This window comes from Peromyscus californicus, unplaced genomic scaffold, assembly GCF_007827085.1.
Source record: "Peromyscus californicus insignis strain IS unplaced genomic scaffold, ASM782708v3 Scaffold_5__1_contigs__length_169319896, whole genome shotgun sequence".
Taxonomy (NCBI): Eukaryota; Metazoa; Chordata; class Mammalia; order Rodentia; family Cricetidae; genus Peromyscus; species Peromyscus californicus.
This window is the reverse complement of record NW_026294573.1, coordinates 25791387-25807492: the sequence shown is the minus strand read 5'-3', so window position 1 is coordinate 25807492 and position 16106 is coordinate 25791387. Positions and strand designations below refer to the sequence as shown.

At 48.2% G+C, this 16106-nt stretch overlaps 1 protein-coding gene across 6 annotated transcripts in view; it reads left to right on the top strand.

Moving 5' to 3' along the window:
• Phc2 (polyhomeotic homolog 2) overlaps positions 1–15450 on the top strand; it is a 109310-nt gene extending 93860 nt beyond the window's left edge. For all 6 annotated transcript variants that reach the window (XM_052718820.1, XM_052718818.1, XM_052718819.1 and 3 more), the window contains 6 exons: positions 1842–2044; positions 3492–3621; positions 4278–4392; positions 5813–5954; positions 6835–7111; positions 14052–15450. In XM_052718820.1, the coding sequence (XP_052574780.1) occupies positions 1842–2044; positions 3492–3621; positions 4278–4392; positions 5813–5954; positions 6835–7111; positions 14052–14206 (1022 nt within the window). In that variant the 3' untranslated portion in view covers positions 14207–15450. The remainder of the gene's footprint in view (positions 1–1841; positions 2045–3491; positions 3622–4277; positions 4393–5812; positions 5955–6834; positions 7112–14051) is intronic.
• Positions 15451–16106: the final 656 nt, after the last annotated feature.

The window sequence follows — 16106 nt, the reverse complement described above, 5'->3', positions numbered from 1 at the left end:
TGTCTTGCTGCATGGGGGTGCGCGGGGGGGGGGGGGGGGGGCAGAGAAAATGGGACTATCTCTGGTTTTCTACAGAAAAGTCAAAGCTATTAAAATATATTTCACATTAGCACAAACATATAAAGGGTATTTTTTTAACTTACTGGTATGACTTGGGGTCAAATACAGATGGCTTTTTAATATTTTTAAAAATGATTTTGTGTGTTTCTGTGCAAGCATGCAGGCAGGCTGTATATTGAAGTGCAGGCATGCCCTTGTCACACGGCACAGCTGTGGTGCTCAGAGGACACTCAGTTTGTTCTCTTTACACCACAGGTTCGAGGCACCAGACTCAGGTCAGAGCTTGTACGTCACTCACTGAGCCCTCTCACCAGCCCCACATCAGTCACATCTCCTGGTGGCTTCTGCTCAGCTCTGGGGTCCGTTCCTAGTGGGTTCTTCCTGTAGAATGAGGAGAAGGCATGTCATAGCCTGTACTTTCTCATTAGGAAAGGTTGGTCCTGGTTTTCTGAATCAGGACTGCTAGTAAGAAAATGAACCAAGTTGGAAATACATCAGAGCCCAGTTAGAAATTGTTGCTAAAATGTTTGTTTTTATTTCCTTGTGTGCATGATTAGACACCATGAATTCCCATTTCCTGGGAATATTTTGGGTCCTTAATATGAAGTAACATCTTCATAGAAGATGTTGTACAGAAATTACCTAAGTAACAATGTATTGCCGTTATTTTTTATTTTATTATTTTAGTACTGTTTATCATATACCACTGGCTTATACTTAATATTTTAATAGGCATGTTGCAATAAAGAAATGGATTTTCCACTTTTCTCTTTTAGGAAGTTCCAGGTTAAAGGCACCTCAGCTCACTAAGCACTTGGTGACAGAGAGCAACCTTGGGAAGGGGACTGGGGAGCAGGCTCTTAAAATGAGGTGGTGAAGCTTCGCGCCTCTATAGCAGTGAGGCACATCACTCAGGAGATGAGGCAGAAGAGGCGGGGGCACCCTGACAGGCTGGGGGAGGTCACTCAGGAAATGAGGCAGAAGAGAGAGGGGGGCACCCTGACGGGCTGGGGGAGGACCCATCCCACTCTTTGGAGCATTGTGTTGAGTTTTCCAAAGGAGACATTAAGAAGGTTGTCCACAGAGAGGTGGAGGGTGGGTCTGTGGTGTGCTGAGGGCCGGCTGGAGTGTATACTGCACTCTGAACAGGAGGTTTGATTAAGAGCAGGGATCAGCAGAGAGGAATGGCATCTGTGCCAGCAGTTCAGCGTTGGAGGGGAAATAACCCCATAATGTAGTCAGTGCCTCCAGAGGATAGTGTCTGCTGGTGTTTGCGCCCCCAAAGGTCCTGGGCATCAGTTTCGGGGTGCTGTTAAAATCTGACCTCTCAGGAGACTCAGAAGGTTCCTGTCACATCTGTCCACCAAGTTGCTCTCTTACACCGTGAGCCTGTGTTTAGTGGAGCTTCTTGGTCTTCTTCATCACTATTTGGAGTTCTCTGTAAACTGAGTACTGCTTTGTCTAACCCAGTACTGCCTGAAGCCTTACACCCCAGGGGCAGAATTCTGGCCTGTTCAGCCTGTTTGGATCTGGCTTGAATAGCTGTTTAAGAAAACCTACTAGCTGCAGAGGCCGATTGTTGCAAAACTGATCGCACTTACACTGGGTGGTGTGACCACTGAAGCTGGACCACTTGTAAATAGGTCTTGGAGGGTAGGGAGCACCTGGTTGGCACTGTGGCTTGTGTATACTGTGGGTGCTGGTTGTCCATCTCCAAGCTGGCTTCTGTTCTCATCTCTGCCATGTTGTCTCCTCCCTCTCCCTCCCTCTCTTTCCTGCAGAGACAGGGCAGGGCATTGTTCATGCACTGACCGACCTCAGCAGCCCCGGCATGACCTCAGGGAACGGAAACTCTGCCTCCAGCATCGCCGGCACTGCCCCCCAGAATGGTGAGAATAAACCACCACAGGCCATTGTGAAACCCCAAATCCTGACGCATGTTATCGAAGGGTTTGTGATCCAGGAGGGGGCGGAGCCTTTCCCGGTACGGACTACTTCTTTTCCCCTCTTTTTTTTTTTTTTTAAATATATTTTGGATGTATACTAGAATATTTCTACTATTCCATGTAAATTTTCTGAAAATGTGAACAGTTTGCTCTTACCTTGCTGATTTCCCCCATCCTTCACAATGTCAGAATAATTTCTCTCTAGGATCAAGTTTCTCCAGAGTCTAAAATGACTTGGTGATCAAGAATAATTGTCAAGACCCCCTTGGTTAGAAGTTTATGCACACAGGCTCAGCAGTATCGCTGGCTGGTGACCTGTGACCCCTGAAGTAGAGGGTCCTAGTTCACCTTGGGGTATTTGATGAAAGACAGTGGACTTTGAAAAATTCTTTGTTGAGTTTTCAATGCTAAAACCTGAACAGCAAAACTTCGGCCAGTTAGCAAAAGGAGCCTATTAGTACAGAGTTCTTGAGCTGTGTTGGAAATCTAGATGGTGGCATAGGAGTACAACCTGAGATGTGCTTCTGGGAGCCTTGAAAAGGGAGTGAGTGAGATCAAGGGAACTTCAGAAAGGGCACATGTGGCTCAGGAGGACTGTGTGTATTAGAAACCCCATCCCCTGGGGTACCATCTGCCTGTGGCTCATGCTTTGGATCTGTGGAAAGTCTTATAAGTCACCAGAGGATTGAGCTTATTTTTTGCTGTGGGTGAACCACTTTCTGAACCATCAACAGACAAGCTTATTTGTGCCCTCTCCTTCTGGAGGTTGGCAGATCTCCCAGGAGTGGCTTACCTTATAAGGACCTAGGCTCTGCTCCACACCTCCCCTCCACCCCAGTCTGGTCCTCCTCCTGCCTCTGGAGAAACCCTGAGCCTGCAGAATGAAGGCAGATAGAACAGCAGCTCACATCCTCCTAGAGCCACGTTCCATGTGAGCTGGCCACCAGGTTACCCAAACAAAACAAGGCCCCAAAGAGGTAAAGCCAGCCTTGGGTGCTGCCAACCATGGGGCATGTCCTCTGTGGCAGGGGCCAGTTGTGTCCTGCTCACCCCTGTGGCTGCCTGTCCCTCTGGCTTGGCTGTGGTCAGGTAAAGAACAGTACAAAATCAAAACAGGGACTGAGTCTTGTAAATACACTCCCGAACTCAGCCCTGCCAGTCCTGGTGCTCTCTGAACATACAACCTGGCACCAGATCAGTGAGTGGTAACGGAAATATGATCTCTGCCCTTGGACACACCTGGCAGATAGAATACCCCTGACTTCTGGAGCTGTCCCAGAAACTGTGGTGCCCACTGATTTCTTGCTTGGGGAGCCAGATAGCAGATCAGTGCCCCTTGAGTGGGCACCCTTGGATGATGGCATGTGGGAGGCTTGGGAGGACTGAGGATCTGCCTGGCTACTTTGTACCTGTAATTATAATAAGGCTGCATAGCAAGAAGTCTAGGATCTAACCCTTGTGGCCTCCATATCACCTGTCCTCTAGGTGGGACGCTCGTCCCTGCTGGTGGGGAACCTCAAGAAGAAGTATGCACAGGGGTTCTTGCCTGAGAAGCTTCCACAGCAGGACCACACCACCACCACTGACTCAGAGATGGAGGAGCCCTACCTGCAAGGTATGCACACAGCTGTGGGGCTCAGGTCTTCTGCTATGGGCAGAAGGGCAGAACTCACACTTCCCTTTTCTAGTGTCTGTGGAGGAACCCTGAGTAGGGACCAAGTACCATTCCTTTCCACTGAACACATCACCAGCACCTCCTCCACCTCTGTCGCTGTAGAACAGACAGGAGAAGGGAGAGCCTCTCCAGCAACCACATGGTTTCAGAATTTCACTTCCTATAGGGACCATTGCCAGCTTCTAGAAGAGAGAGTAAGAATGGCACCAGGCAGGTGTGCCCCCCTCCCCTTGATGCCTCAAGAGCCTGAATTTGAGGTGATGAGGTCTGAGACACAGCCATGGCCAGGCAAGGGCTCATTTACCTTGTGTGAGTCTCCTGCTTCTTTCCTGGTCATGGAGAAGGATGTTGACTCTGCCCACCTCTGCTGTGCCCCTGGCCCGCAGTTTGCAAGAGGCATCACCAGACAACTCTTGGGGAACTCTCCAGTGGGGGACCTAGCCCGTGCCAAAGGAGTGGCAAAGTCTGTCATTTTCTAAATGGATGCCACCGGGTATCATAGCCACAGAGACATTGAAGAGGCAGGATATGAATGAGCTCCTGTGGTAGACTGTCTACAGCCTCTCCCCACACTCAGCCATTTCCATACTTTACAGAATCCAAAGAGGAAGGTACCCCCCTCAAACTCAAGTGTGAGCTCTGTGGACGGGTGGACTTTGCCTACAAGTTCAAGCGTTCCAAGCGCTTCTGTTCCATGGCTTGTGCAAAGAGGTGAGTGGCCTGCCCCACTGCCATGCCCAGCCCTTTCCTGTCCCCAGGATTGTACCTAGTGTCCTCCTTCTAGTAATCATCTACCTTGGATGCTGTAGGTGAGGCTCATCCATCCTCCAAGCTCCTTGGCCTGCCTAGTTAAGGCACTGTATCCCAAGCATACCAGGTGAGTGCAGTAGGCCTAAGAGACCGGAAGAATCTCCCTCCCTGAGTATGTGAGAGAAAGCATCATCCCTGTCCAAGCAACACAAAGCAGCCCATTAGCTGGGCCTCAAGGGCAGCTGCCACGCCCTTAGAGGTAAAGCCCTCCACAGAAATAAAACATCGCCCAGAACCATGCAAGCTTTTATCCAGCCTGGAAAAAAATGGATGATGATAAAAACACTGTCATTTATTGAAAAACTACTTCAAAGTGGGCATGGTGCTGCAGATCTGAGGCAGGATTGAGTCAAGAATGAGGTCACAGCCGGGCGGTGGTGGCGCACGCCTTTAATCCCAGCACTCGGGAGGCAGAGGCAGGTGGATCTCTGTGAGTTCGAGGCCAGCCTGGTCTCCAAAGCGAATTCCAGGAAAGGCGCAAAGCTACACAGAGAAACCCTGTCTCGGAAAAAAAAAAAAAAAAGAATGAGGTCACTATATAGTAGGGGCTCCTGAGGAGACCTTGTTTCAACTCAAAACAAAAGGAGATAGGCAGACAGACAGATTAGAGATAGACAGACACACACACACACACACTCACACACACATACACAGAGAGAGAGAGAGACAGACAGACTGACTGACTGACTGACTGACTGACTTGGTGCCGGGGCACTGCTAGTCAGTTGTCTGTTTTCAGAACTTCTCCACTAGGCAACTGTTACACTGTCGCCATTGTACTTACTGCCATGCCCTTTATACTGGTTGGGAAACTAAGGCATAGAGTGGTTGTGCCTAAAGTGACAGCAGGTGGGTGAGTCATAGTGGACTGAGGACCTAATGTGCCCTGTGCTCTGTAGGAGCAGCTTAGCCTTGACAGCCCAAAACCCAGAAAGGAACTCTTGGGGTTCCAGGCAGAGGTGTTGTGAGTGATGCCCCAGAGTTCCTGTCCTCAACCTTGCTGCCCAGGCTGTGCTGCAGGAGCCAGGCCACACTCCAGTGGGACAGTGGACAGAGTCGTGTGGGGCAGCCACGAGGCAGCCATACTCGAGTGGTTGAGTTAAACGTGTCACCAGCGTTCCCTCACGTTATCGTGAGACCAGTTTTAGAAGGGCCACTGGTATCACACCTGCCTCCCAGGAAGGGCTCAGAGCTCGCGTGCCTGCCCAGAGTCTCCATCATCAGCAGTGTCCTGGAGTCAGTTTGTACCCGTAGACAGACTCAGGCTGGCTGTTGGTGCTGCCTAAGGCCTCTGCTCTGACCTGCTTGCTCCTCTCCACAGGTATAATGTGGGATGCACCAAACGAGTGGGACTCTTTCACTCAGACCGGAGCAAGCTGCAGAAGGCAGGGACCACAACTCACAACCGCCGACGGGCCAGCAAGGCTAGTCTGCCCACACTTACTAAGGACACCAAGAAGCAGGTGAGAGGTCACAGAGCCCTACTGAGCTTCACAAGGCCTGCTGTCCCCTTCCAGCATGGTGCTCTCACCTCTTACAGGCCTCACATCCAGCCTCCCTGGGTCCCCAGTAGGGCCCTTCCCTTAGACCTAGGGGCCCTTACCCTTTCCAGTAGTCTTAGCCTACAGTGACCCCCCTTGGGGTCACCATCCATTCTTGATTTCTTGAGTCTCACCTTGCTGGCCCTGTGAAGACAGGCTATTCAGGTTACCTCCACATGAGGCTGAGAGAGATGGCAGCCCTTATGTTTCCCTTACTACCTTTTTGCCCCCTTGAAACCTGGAGCACTGAGTTTGTGAAGGTCTCCATCAGGAACACGGATAGTCATCCATTAAATATTTTTCCCAACAGTTCCATGCCAGGGATTCTGTTAGACACTAAAGATGTTGTCCTAAAGGAACTCACAGCCTGGTGTGGCAATCTTCATCCTTAAGTCCGTGGTGGTGGTGGCGGCAATGGTGGTGGTGGCAATGGTGGTGGTGGCAATGGTGGTGGTGGCAATGGTGGTGGCGGCAATGGTGGTGGTGGCAGTGGGTGACTTTTGTCTTGTTAAGAATGCTAAAAGCTGCAGTCCAGGATGTACGTACGCAGGAAGCCCCTCTTGATAGTCCAAGTCACGTAAACACGCCTGCAGAACAGACGTCAGAGCAGATCACTGCAGTGCGGCACACACGTGGGGCAGTGCTGCGGGGCTGGCCATGAGCGTTAACGAGCAGGAACACAGGATGTGACTCCAGGGTGGTTAGCCGGGCAGAGAAGGGAGCAGCACCTGCCCCGCCCCTTCTTGATGTGGGAGTGGTCAGTTCCCCAATCCTGAAGAACGCTGTTTCTCTCTGCTCCCAGCCCTCAGGCACTGTACCCCTTTCAGTTACTGCTGCCTTGCAGCTGACACACAGCCAGGAAGACTCCAGCCGGTGCTCAGATAACTCAAGCTATGAGGAACCCTTGTCGCCCATCTCAGCCAGCTCCTCCACCTCCCGACGGCGACAAGGCCAGAGGGATCTAGAACTCCCTGACATGCACATGCGGGACCTGGTGGGCATGGGACACCACTTCCTACCAAGTGAGCCCACAAAGTGGAACGTAGAAGATGTCTATGAATTCATCCGCTCTCTGCCAGGTAAGTTCCATGGAAACTCTTCACCTGCTGGAATAGCTTAAGTGAGAGGGAGTGGGTGAGCTCGCCTCCCTCCAGGAGGAAGCAGGACCCCAGTGCAGAGGGAGGAACACCAGGTTCCTGCTCTGAGAGCTTATATTCTAGTACAGCAGACTCGACAGAAGACTTCATGACACCCTCTGAAACAGTGGCAGTCTAGGGAGTAGTCTATGAAGTGCATGAGCTTAGAATTGGCTCTGTCTCTTCCCATGCAGAGTGGGAAGGAAGCCAAGAGAATATAAATATAAACAGAGTAGAAGTGGGCTTTTGCAGGTTGAGAGACTGCCCATGAGAGCAGCTTAAGAGCAAGGACAGAAGTGTATGGTATGGTGGGCGCTATGTATAGCCCTTGGCGTGGAGGGCAAGTGGATATGAAGTTGGCATCAAGACTTGCACTTGGAGAGGCAAATTTTCTAGCATTCCAGATTCTTCCAGGGGAACCCTGAAACTTCTTACCTCTCAGCCAGCCTCATACATCTGCTCCCAGGTCAGCAGTGATGGCGGCCACAAGCCTGTTGCCAGGTGGAGTGTGGTATAGAAACTGGTACCATAGAATTGGAGTTCAGACAGAACTGGGTCCAGTTCTAGCACTCTCGGTTAACCTAGTATATTTGTTGTCTGTCACGTACCCTTAAGTTTGTCGTAGCATGGTTACTTTTAGGAAGCCTCTGCTTCCTGTCCCAGGGTCCCCTATGAGTATGCAGTTTTGTGTCAGCCAAGACCAAGGCCACCTGCAGGCTCCTCTGGGGTAATGGGATCTGCATTCCCACGGTTTGCAGGAAGGGACTGGCTGTTGTTAGGAGGCCTACATGGACCTCTTATGGCAGGCATGGCAGCAGGTTTTCCCCACAACTAGTAAATCCTGAAGAACAATCAGAAGAAACCATTGTGCCCTCTTGGATCTATCCTCAGAAATCACACTCTGCCATTCCTACAGTATCTCAGTGGTCACACAGAGAAGCTGTATCCTTTGGGAAAACCCATAGGCTGGCTTAGTCAGGGTTCCTATTGCTGTAATGAAACACCATGACCAAAAGCAAGTTGGGAAGAAAGGTTTATTTGGCTTGTACTTCCACATCACTGCTCATCATTGGAGGAAGTCAGGACAGGAACTCAAACAGGGCCGGAACCTGGAAACAGGAGCTGATGCAGAGGTGCTGCTTACTAGCTTGCTCCCCATGGCTTGCTCAGCCTACTTTCTTATAGAACCCAGGACCACCAGCCCAGGGATGGCCTCACCCACAATGGGCTGGGCCCTCCCCCATCTGTCACTAATTAAGAAAATGCCTTACAGGCTTGTGTAGGCAGTTTCTCTGTGTCTTGGCAGTCGCTCCCAAATAACAACACAGAAACTTCTTATTAATTAAAAATGCTCGGCCAGTAGCTTAGGCTTGTTACTAGCTAACTCCTACAACTTAAATTAACCCATTTATATTCATCTACATTCTGCCATGTGGTGTTACCTCTCTTTCTTCCTGCACATGCTGTTTCCTCTCTGTGTCTGGCTGGCAACTCTCTCTCTCCGCCCTCTTCTTCCCAGTGTCCTTAGTCTGGTTCTCCCACCTAACCTCATCCTGTCCAGCCATTGGCCAGTCAGCTTCTTTATTAAACCAATCACAGCAACATATATTCACACAGTGTAAAGGAATATTCTACATTTCCCCCTTTTTGTCTAATTCAAAAAGGTTTTAACTTTAACACAGTATAAAATTATATACAACAAAAACAGTTATTAAGTAAGAATTATCGTTACAATATCCAGTGCATTTGTATTTGGCAAATTTAGAGAAAATACTCTATTATTTATCTTTGTGAGTCTAAAGTTTTATACCCAATTTACCTTTTATCATAACTAAGGAAAACTTCAACTATGACTGTCTAGTCTTCAACTCCATCAAAGACCCCAGAAGGGTGAAATGTTACTAACAACAAGGACATCTGGCTGTCTGGACAGTCACCCAAAGTTCTTTTGTGACGTTAGGGCATCCAACTTTGGCCTACAGACTTAGTATATCTGACAGATATTTCTGAGAAGCAAGGCATTTTGAAGGACTATCCTACTTTTGTCTTGGCAAAGTTTGGCAGTCGCTTTTTGCTTCCAGTTTGGACACTATACTGTCAGCAATTGAGGCAAGGGCAGTTTCTTTGCCCAAATGGCTAGCTTTTGCCATAAAGAAAGCAAACTCCATTTGAGGTTCTTCTATGCCCATCATCTTCTCTGAAGTAAATTGGTGTTATCAGGAGCAGATGTGTCTCACTATCATGAAAAGCCTCAAGTTATTAAACATATTAAATGCCATATTCTGTAGGTCTTTGAAGTGTTTGAAGACCGTCTATCTAAATATATCTGTGTATGACCTTGAAAATATACCTAACATGACTATAAGTTTATTATAGATGACTATTAATCTGTATTTAATTATACATTATTTTAGATGACTATACTACACATATTATAGATGACTATTAACTTGTATTTAATTATATATTAAATTTTTAAATGAACTGCATACACACAATACCCTAAACAAGAATTGCATACATACAGTATAACAAAATTAATTTTAAATTTGTATCAATAAACCAAAATTCAAACCAATGTAAAATATTTTGAGATTAATGGTTGATTTTGGATTATAGTAGATTCAATGATGTACCCTTTTTTCCTGTCATTCTTGTATCATATCCCTCTTTTTTCCTTTAGAAAGAGATTTTTGAATTTAACTCTGTTGTTTAGCCTTTTTTTTTAACTATGACCAGTAACAACTTGTAACCAACCCCCCTTAAATGGTATTAAACATCCATAACCCATCTTTTGAGATATGGGTGTTGTTTTTTCTAGACTGTTTACTGTTGTCCGGGGGCACTGGCATCTTTGGGGGACCCTGAGAAAATTTAGCATAATGGTTAAGTCTTGGCTGAAATAGTTTGTGAGGCTGGATCATCTCAGCCAGCAGCTTTGAAGCTGTTCTGGATGCAGAACTCCAAGGAAACTTCAACAGAGGCATTTTGAGATACTAGATCATCTGGGCCATTTGTTTTCATTGGTATCTGGTCCCCTTACTCTGAAAATACATAAACTTTTAAAGGTAACATACATATCTGCATTAATACAAGTATAGGCTGTGTGTTGTACACAGGTTAGTCAAAGATGATTTTTTATGTTTGAACAGGTAAAATATGTTACTTGTTTTGTAGGTTTTTTTGTTTTTTTGTTGTTTTTTTTTTTTTTGGTTTTTTTAGGTTTCTTTATGTTTGTAGTCAGGATTTTCAGGGAGTCTTCCTCAATCAAATCTGATCCATATCAATCTGTAATGAATCCACAGCCTCTCATTTCCTGTAGAAATAAAAGCATAAGTTCTCTCCCAAAGCAACACACCTTTGGACTTCCATTTTGAAATCAAGATATTTTTAAAATATATATGTTGGTTTAATCTAGCAGTTTCCATAATCTAATGTTTCTTAACAGTTATCATTCGTTCATTAACAGTCAAAAAATTTAAAGACAGCACAATAATATACAGGATCTAGACTCTGTTTATTTCCCATCATTATGTGGCTTTTTTCTTTTATATTACTTTACTCCCTTTTTAAGGACTTTATTGTTTTAAAACTATATATATATTTTTGTGACTGTCTATACCCTTTTTCTCTTCTCTCTCAAGCCTTTATACATTTTAAACACACTGTAACCCATTTAGAGGTTTTTTTCCATCTAGATCTGTCTTTATTGAGCATCTGTATTGTTTTTAATCAATGAGACAAATATTAAACTGCTATATTAGTCGCTAGCGAGCTCAGCTTAGTGCATGGCATTGGTGACTGGCTCTGCCTCCACCTTGGCTCCCTAAGAGCTTAGCTTCATGGCAGAGGTGGGAGCCACGTTTATCACTCCAGCTGTGGGAATTTGTCAGGTCCACATTGCCACCAAGCAGCATGCCAACTGCTGCTCATGAACCCTATTTAAGTGTTCAGTAGCAAGGCCTGTTAAAAGAACCTTGCTGTGTTTGCTAGCACAAGCCACAAAGCTGCCTCTTAAAGGAGCCATGCCTCTGTTTGCCACTAACAAACAGCTACCTGAGAAAAGGCAGTTACCAAGAAGCCATGTTTAACTCCACTTTTATGTGTTTGGAACTCCCCTGCTCCCTTTTTTTTTAAGCTTTCTCAGGTTTTATGCTAATCTTTGTTACTGGACATTTGGGCACTGTTTGTAGGCAGAGTTTCTCTGTCTCAGAAGTCACCCCCAAATAACCACATAGAAACTTCTTATTAATTATAAATGCTCGGCAAATAGCTCAAGCTTGTTACTAGCTAACTCTTAGAACTTAAATTAACCCATTTATATTAATCTACATCCTGCCACATGGCATAAACTCTCTTTCATCTTGCACATCCTGCTTCCTCTCTGGCTGGCTGGAGACTCCTTTCTCTCTACCTTTCTTCCCGGTGTCCTTAGTCTGGTTCTCCCACCTAACCTCATCTTGTCCAGCTATTGGCCAGTCATTTATAATTAATATTAAGTCTCTGAGTAGTTATTTGGGAAGCAGGTGGCAGAACAGAGCTGATAGTGGTCCTGATGAAAAACTCAGCCTACAAGTGGCATCCAATGCCCTTCTTCTTCCCAGTGTCCTTAGTCTGGTTCTCCTACCTAACCTCATCCTGTCCAGCTTGCCTAATCAACTCCTCTATTAAACCAATCACAGCAACAGATATTCACACCGTGTAAAGGAATATTCCACACGCTTGCCTACAGCCTGATCTTCTGGAGGCATTTTCTTGAGTCAGGTCTGGGCATGGAGAACGCTGGCCCTGCTGTGCAGGTGTGGTTCCCTAGTCTAGAGATCTGAGAACTAAGACAAGTTGTCTCCTGCCCACCACACCCTACGTGTCTAATAGGTAACTGAGGGAAGAAAGGAACCATACAGGCAGCTCTGACCCCCACCAGTCCTGGGCAGCCATTGTTACCATTTTCCTCTGAGGATTCAAAGCCTGGAGTGACTCTTACCCATCCTTGCTTGGTCCCCCCCTCAGAGGAACCCTCCTGTTGTGAAAGGCAGCTGAGTGTTGAGCAACTTAAATTACAGTGCTCACTGTAATTCCTGCTTTTTATTTTTTGTTGCTGCTGAGCTTTTCAGTCTCACCTAACAATACTTCTGACAATATAATTTTCTTAAAGTCTTCATAGTCCCTGAGTCTTGTTAGGGTTCATTCCATCAAACAAACAAACAAAAACTCCCAAACCTCTTTCAGATAAGCCTTTCTGTAATGGTGGGCTTCTTCTGGAGCCCTCAGGGTTCTTGGGAGTCCTTTGACTGATCAGACTCTCTGAAGCTGGCCTACAAACCTCATGAAGAGCCCTTCTTCTCTAGTATCACGTTAGGTCTGCAGGAGCCTGGGGTTTGGTTTGGTTTGGGGGGGGGGTCTTTTTTTTTTTATTTGATGGGTTTTTTGTTTTGTTTTGTTTTTTGCTTTTGTGTGTATGTGGTTTGTTTGACTGATTGATTGATTGAAACAGGGTTTCTCTGTGTACCCCTGGCTGTCCTAAGAACTTCCTCTGTAGACCAGGCTGGCCTCAAACTCAGAGATCTGCCTACTTCTGCCTCCTGAGTGCTGGGGTTAAAGGTGTGTGCCACTACCACCCGGCTGGAAACTGTTTTTTCTTTTTTCTTTTTTGAGACAGAACTTTTCTGTGAACAGTCCTAGCTGTCCTGGATCTCACTCTGTAGACCAGGCTGGCCTCAAACTCACAGAGATCCGTCTACCTCTGCCTCCCAAATGCTGGGATTAAAGGCATGCACCACCACCACCTGGCTGGAAACTGTTTTCTAATCCCAATACCATCGGCCATCTGAAAGTCTTAGGGCTTTCTGAACCAGCAGATACGGCCATGAACATCTGAAAAGCTTAGGGCTTCCTGAAGCAGCAGATACCACTTTTTCTTTCCTTTTCCTTCCTCTTCCTTCCAACAAGAAGCCAGGCAGCACCCTCACCCTTCCGCCTGAAGATGTCTTTAGACCACTCAGCTCACTGGGAACTTGACACTTCTCATCCCCAGCTGAGTGCTGTTAAACTTGCTGCCTCCTAGCAGGATGCAGTTGAATCCCAGCCCTTCCAGCCCCCTGTAGTAGTTCCATCTCTCTCCTATAAGTTTCCAGCAGTGTCCTCCTGGGCTGTGGGACTCTTTCTCAGGATCCCAGATCACTTAGGCAGTCACTGTTACTCTGTGTCCTATATGCTGCTGGCTCCGGTACAAGGCCATCCCTGCACGTTCAAAGTTTTTTAATGTCTCACCTCTCTCTAAGGCACCAAAATCTGTATCATCAATATATTGTTATAAGACAGATCGCTCCAGAACTTATCCTTAAACAGTAGTGACTCATTCATTTTCTCACAGTTGTGGGATCAGGCATTTGCAGTTGCTCAGCTGTGGCTCCAGTTGAGGACTCGTACAGAGTCTCTCTGAGGAAGTCAGCCAGAGCAGCAACATCTGTGGCCAGGGCTGGCGTCCACTTCTGAAGAGCTCAGTCCCATAACAACAGGCCTCGACTGCTGTCCACCAGCATCTCTCCAGAGGTGGCTGATGGAGCGTTCTGACGTGGTAATCAGTTGGCTCCAAACTAACTTACATGCAAGGGTAAGGGAAAAGCTGCTGTCCTTTCTGTGAAGCCTCAGCAGCCACATGCTTGCCCTCTGTACCAACCCAACACCTAGGGCAGTGGTTAGTGGAGGGAGAGGTGTGCCCAGGGTGTGCCCAAGGAAGGCCACATCTTGACTTCCTGGCTCCACCATTTAGCCTCTCAGGCTGAAAGCCAAGAACAGCAGTACTGCCCTCGAGGTACCTTGTGAGGCTTCCCTGAGCCAGGGCTTGTCTCTAACTGCTGCTGTTGTCCATGCTCTTCCTCAGGGTGCCAGGAGATCGCAGAGGAGTTCCGTGCCCAGGAGATTGACGGACAAGCCCTGCTGCTGCTCAAGGAAGACCACCTGATGAGTGCCATGAACATCAAGCTGGGGCCTGCCCTCAAGATCTATGCACGCATCAGCATGCTCAAGGACTCCTAGAGTCTCTGGCGCCCGCCCGCCCCGCCCGTGCACCACCGGGCAGCCAGGGTTCCAGCCCCAGGTGGGCGCCGCCTCCTGATGGAGCAGAGCCACACAGACATTCCTGAGGCGCCCTGAGATAGGGCCAGTTGTAGGGAAGGGGCTCTCCCTAGGGGTGCAGCTGTGAGGAGGTCTGAGTGCCTCTTCAGTGGCTCTCAGGGGCCATTTCTGTGGGAAGGGGAGAGAGGTAGGTGGTACAGAAGACGGGGCTTTGCGCTTGTAAATACTTATAGCACTGGCTTCCTCCAAAGTCCCAATGTTCTAGCCCCCCTCTAATCCTTTCTCTGTCCCCCGTTTCCAGGGGGTTTATGGTCAGGGCTCCCCAACCTGAGTTGGGTTACTTCCAAGGGCAGCCAGCAGGCCTGGACAGAGGTCTTGAAAGCCCTTGCCTTCTCTCCCCTCCCCCTTCTTTCTCCAGGCCTGGTTAACCTTCCGTTGGCAGCTTCTCCCCTTTCAGCCTGTTTCCATAGCATCCAGGGGTTCTACCCCTGTACCCTCTGCAGGTGGAGGGTGAGAAGCTGGGCCCAGTGTGGCCATGCCTGCTGGCACAGACGCCTTAACGCTGTGTGTATGACTGTGTGACTGGGAGCCTGGAGTGACAGGCGTGAGCTGCCCTCTGGCATCTCCAGGTGTTTTGTAGCAAACAACCACTCAGTGCTTTGTCCTGGGCTCCACTCAGCCTGAGGCTGGGGGATGGAAGGAAAGGGCAGACCCCGAGAGTTGGAGATTAGAGGCCCCCTCCAGATGGCAGGAGATTCCTGGGAAGGTCTCCTCACACCAAACTGGCAGTGTGTCCTGCTGGCTGGCAAAAAACATAGGAAGTTACAGGGGCTAAACTATGTGGCCCAAAGCCTGAGCCTCCCGTGACTTAGCTGCCTGCCTGCCCTGACACACACACACCCCCGCCTGGGAAGGAGTGTGTGACTGAAGACTGGCTGGAGGCACTGTGGAAGCAGCCTTTGGCCTTCCACTTCCACACTTGCTTGTAAAACTTGTATAGCAGTAACAGCTACCTAAGGAAGGGCCGGGGCCGCCTCTGACTTGCCCTGTCCTTACCAACTCTGGGAAGTCAGACTCTTCCCGGGAGGGGCAGGCACTTTCTCAGCTTGCTCTGCCCCCTTCCCCATACCCCCAGGCAGGGTTGGAAATGAAGGACTTTTTTAACCTTTTTGTTTTGTTTTTAAAAAATAAATCTTTAAAATGTGCCTGTTCTGTGGCTTTCTCCCAGGGATGCCTGTGTGCCTGAATTTTTGTTCATGGCTGAGGGAAGGAATGGGACCTGGGTTGGGGAAGGATGGCTGCCTTAACTGGGCAACACAGCCATTTCACCTGGCTAGGACTGGGTCATTTCATTGCCCTCACCCCAAACCAACACCCCTCAAAGTGAAAATGCAGGGCCTCTTCAGCTCTGAGCCTCCCTAGCTGCTTTTCCACCAAGGCCACGGGGAAAGCCAACGTCGTCAGTAACCCTTGAGCCAGAACCCAGGCTCTTCACCTCCAGCTGGTGCATCTGCTGAAGCTGCTGTGTTCATAAGATCTCAGGACTTGCCAAGCATTGTATGCTAATCACACAATAGAGGAATAGGTAGGGAAGGGACATCTACGTCTTTCAAAGGGGAAAGATGGCAGGTAGTATCTGATTATAAAATAATAATGGTAATATATGTAAGGGCACAGTGAGGGGGCGGATGAGATGAAGGCTGGCCAGACTGAGGGAAAGCAGCCAGCTGGGAGCTGGGGTTGGCTGTGTGCCTCTTGGGTGAGGATGACAGCCCAGGGCTTGCCTAGTCTAAGGTGCAGCCTGTCACTAAGCTATAGTCGGCTCGACTTTTCTTAAGCCCACCAGAACCTCTTCAGGGAG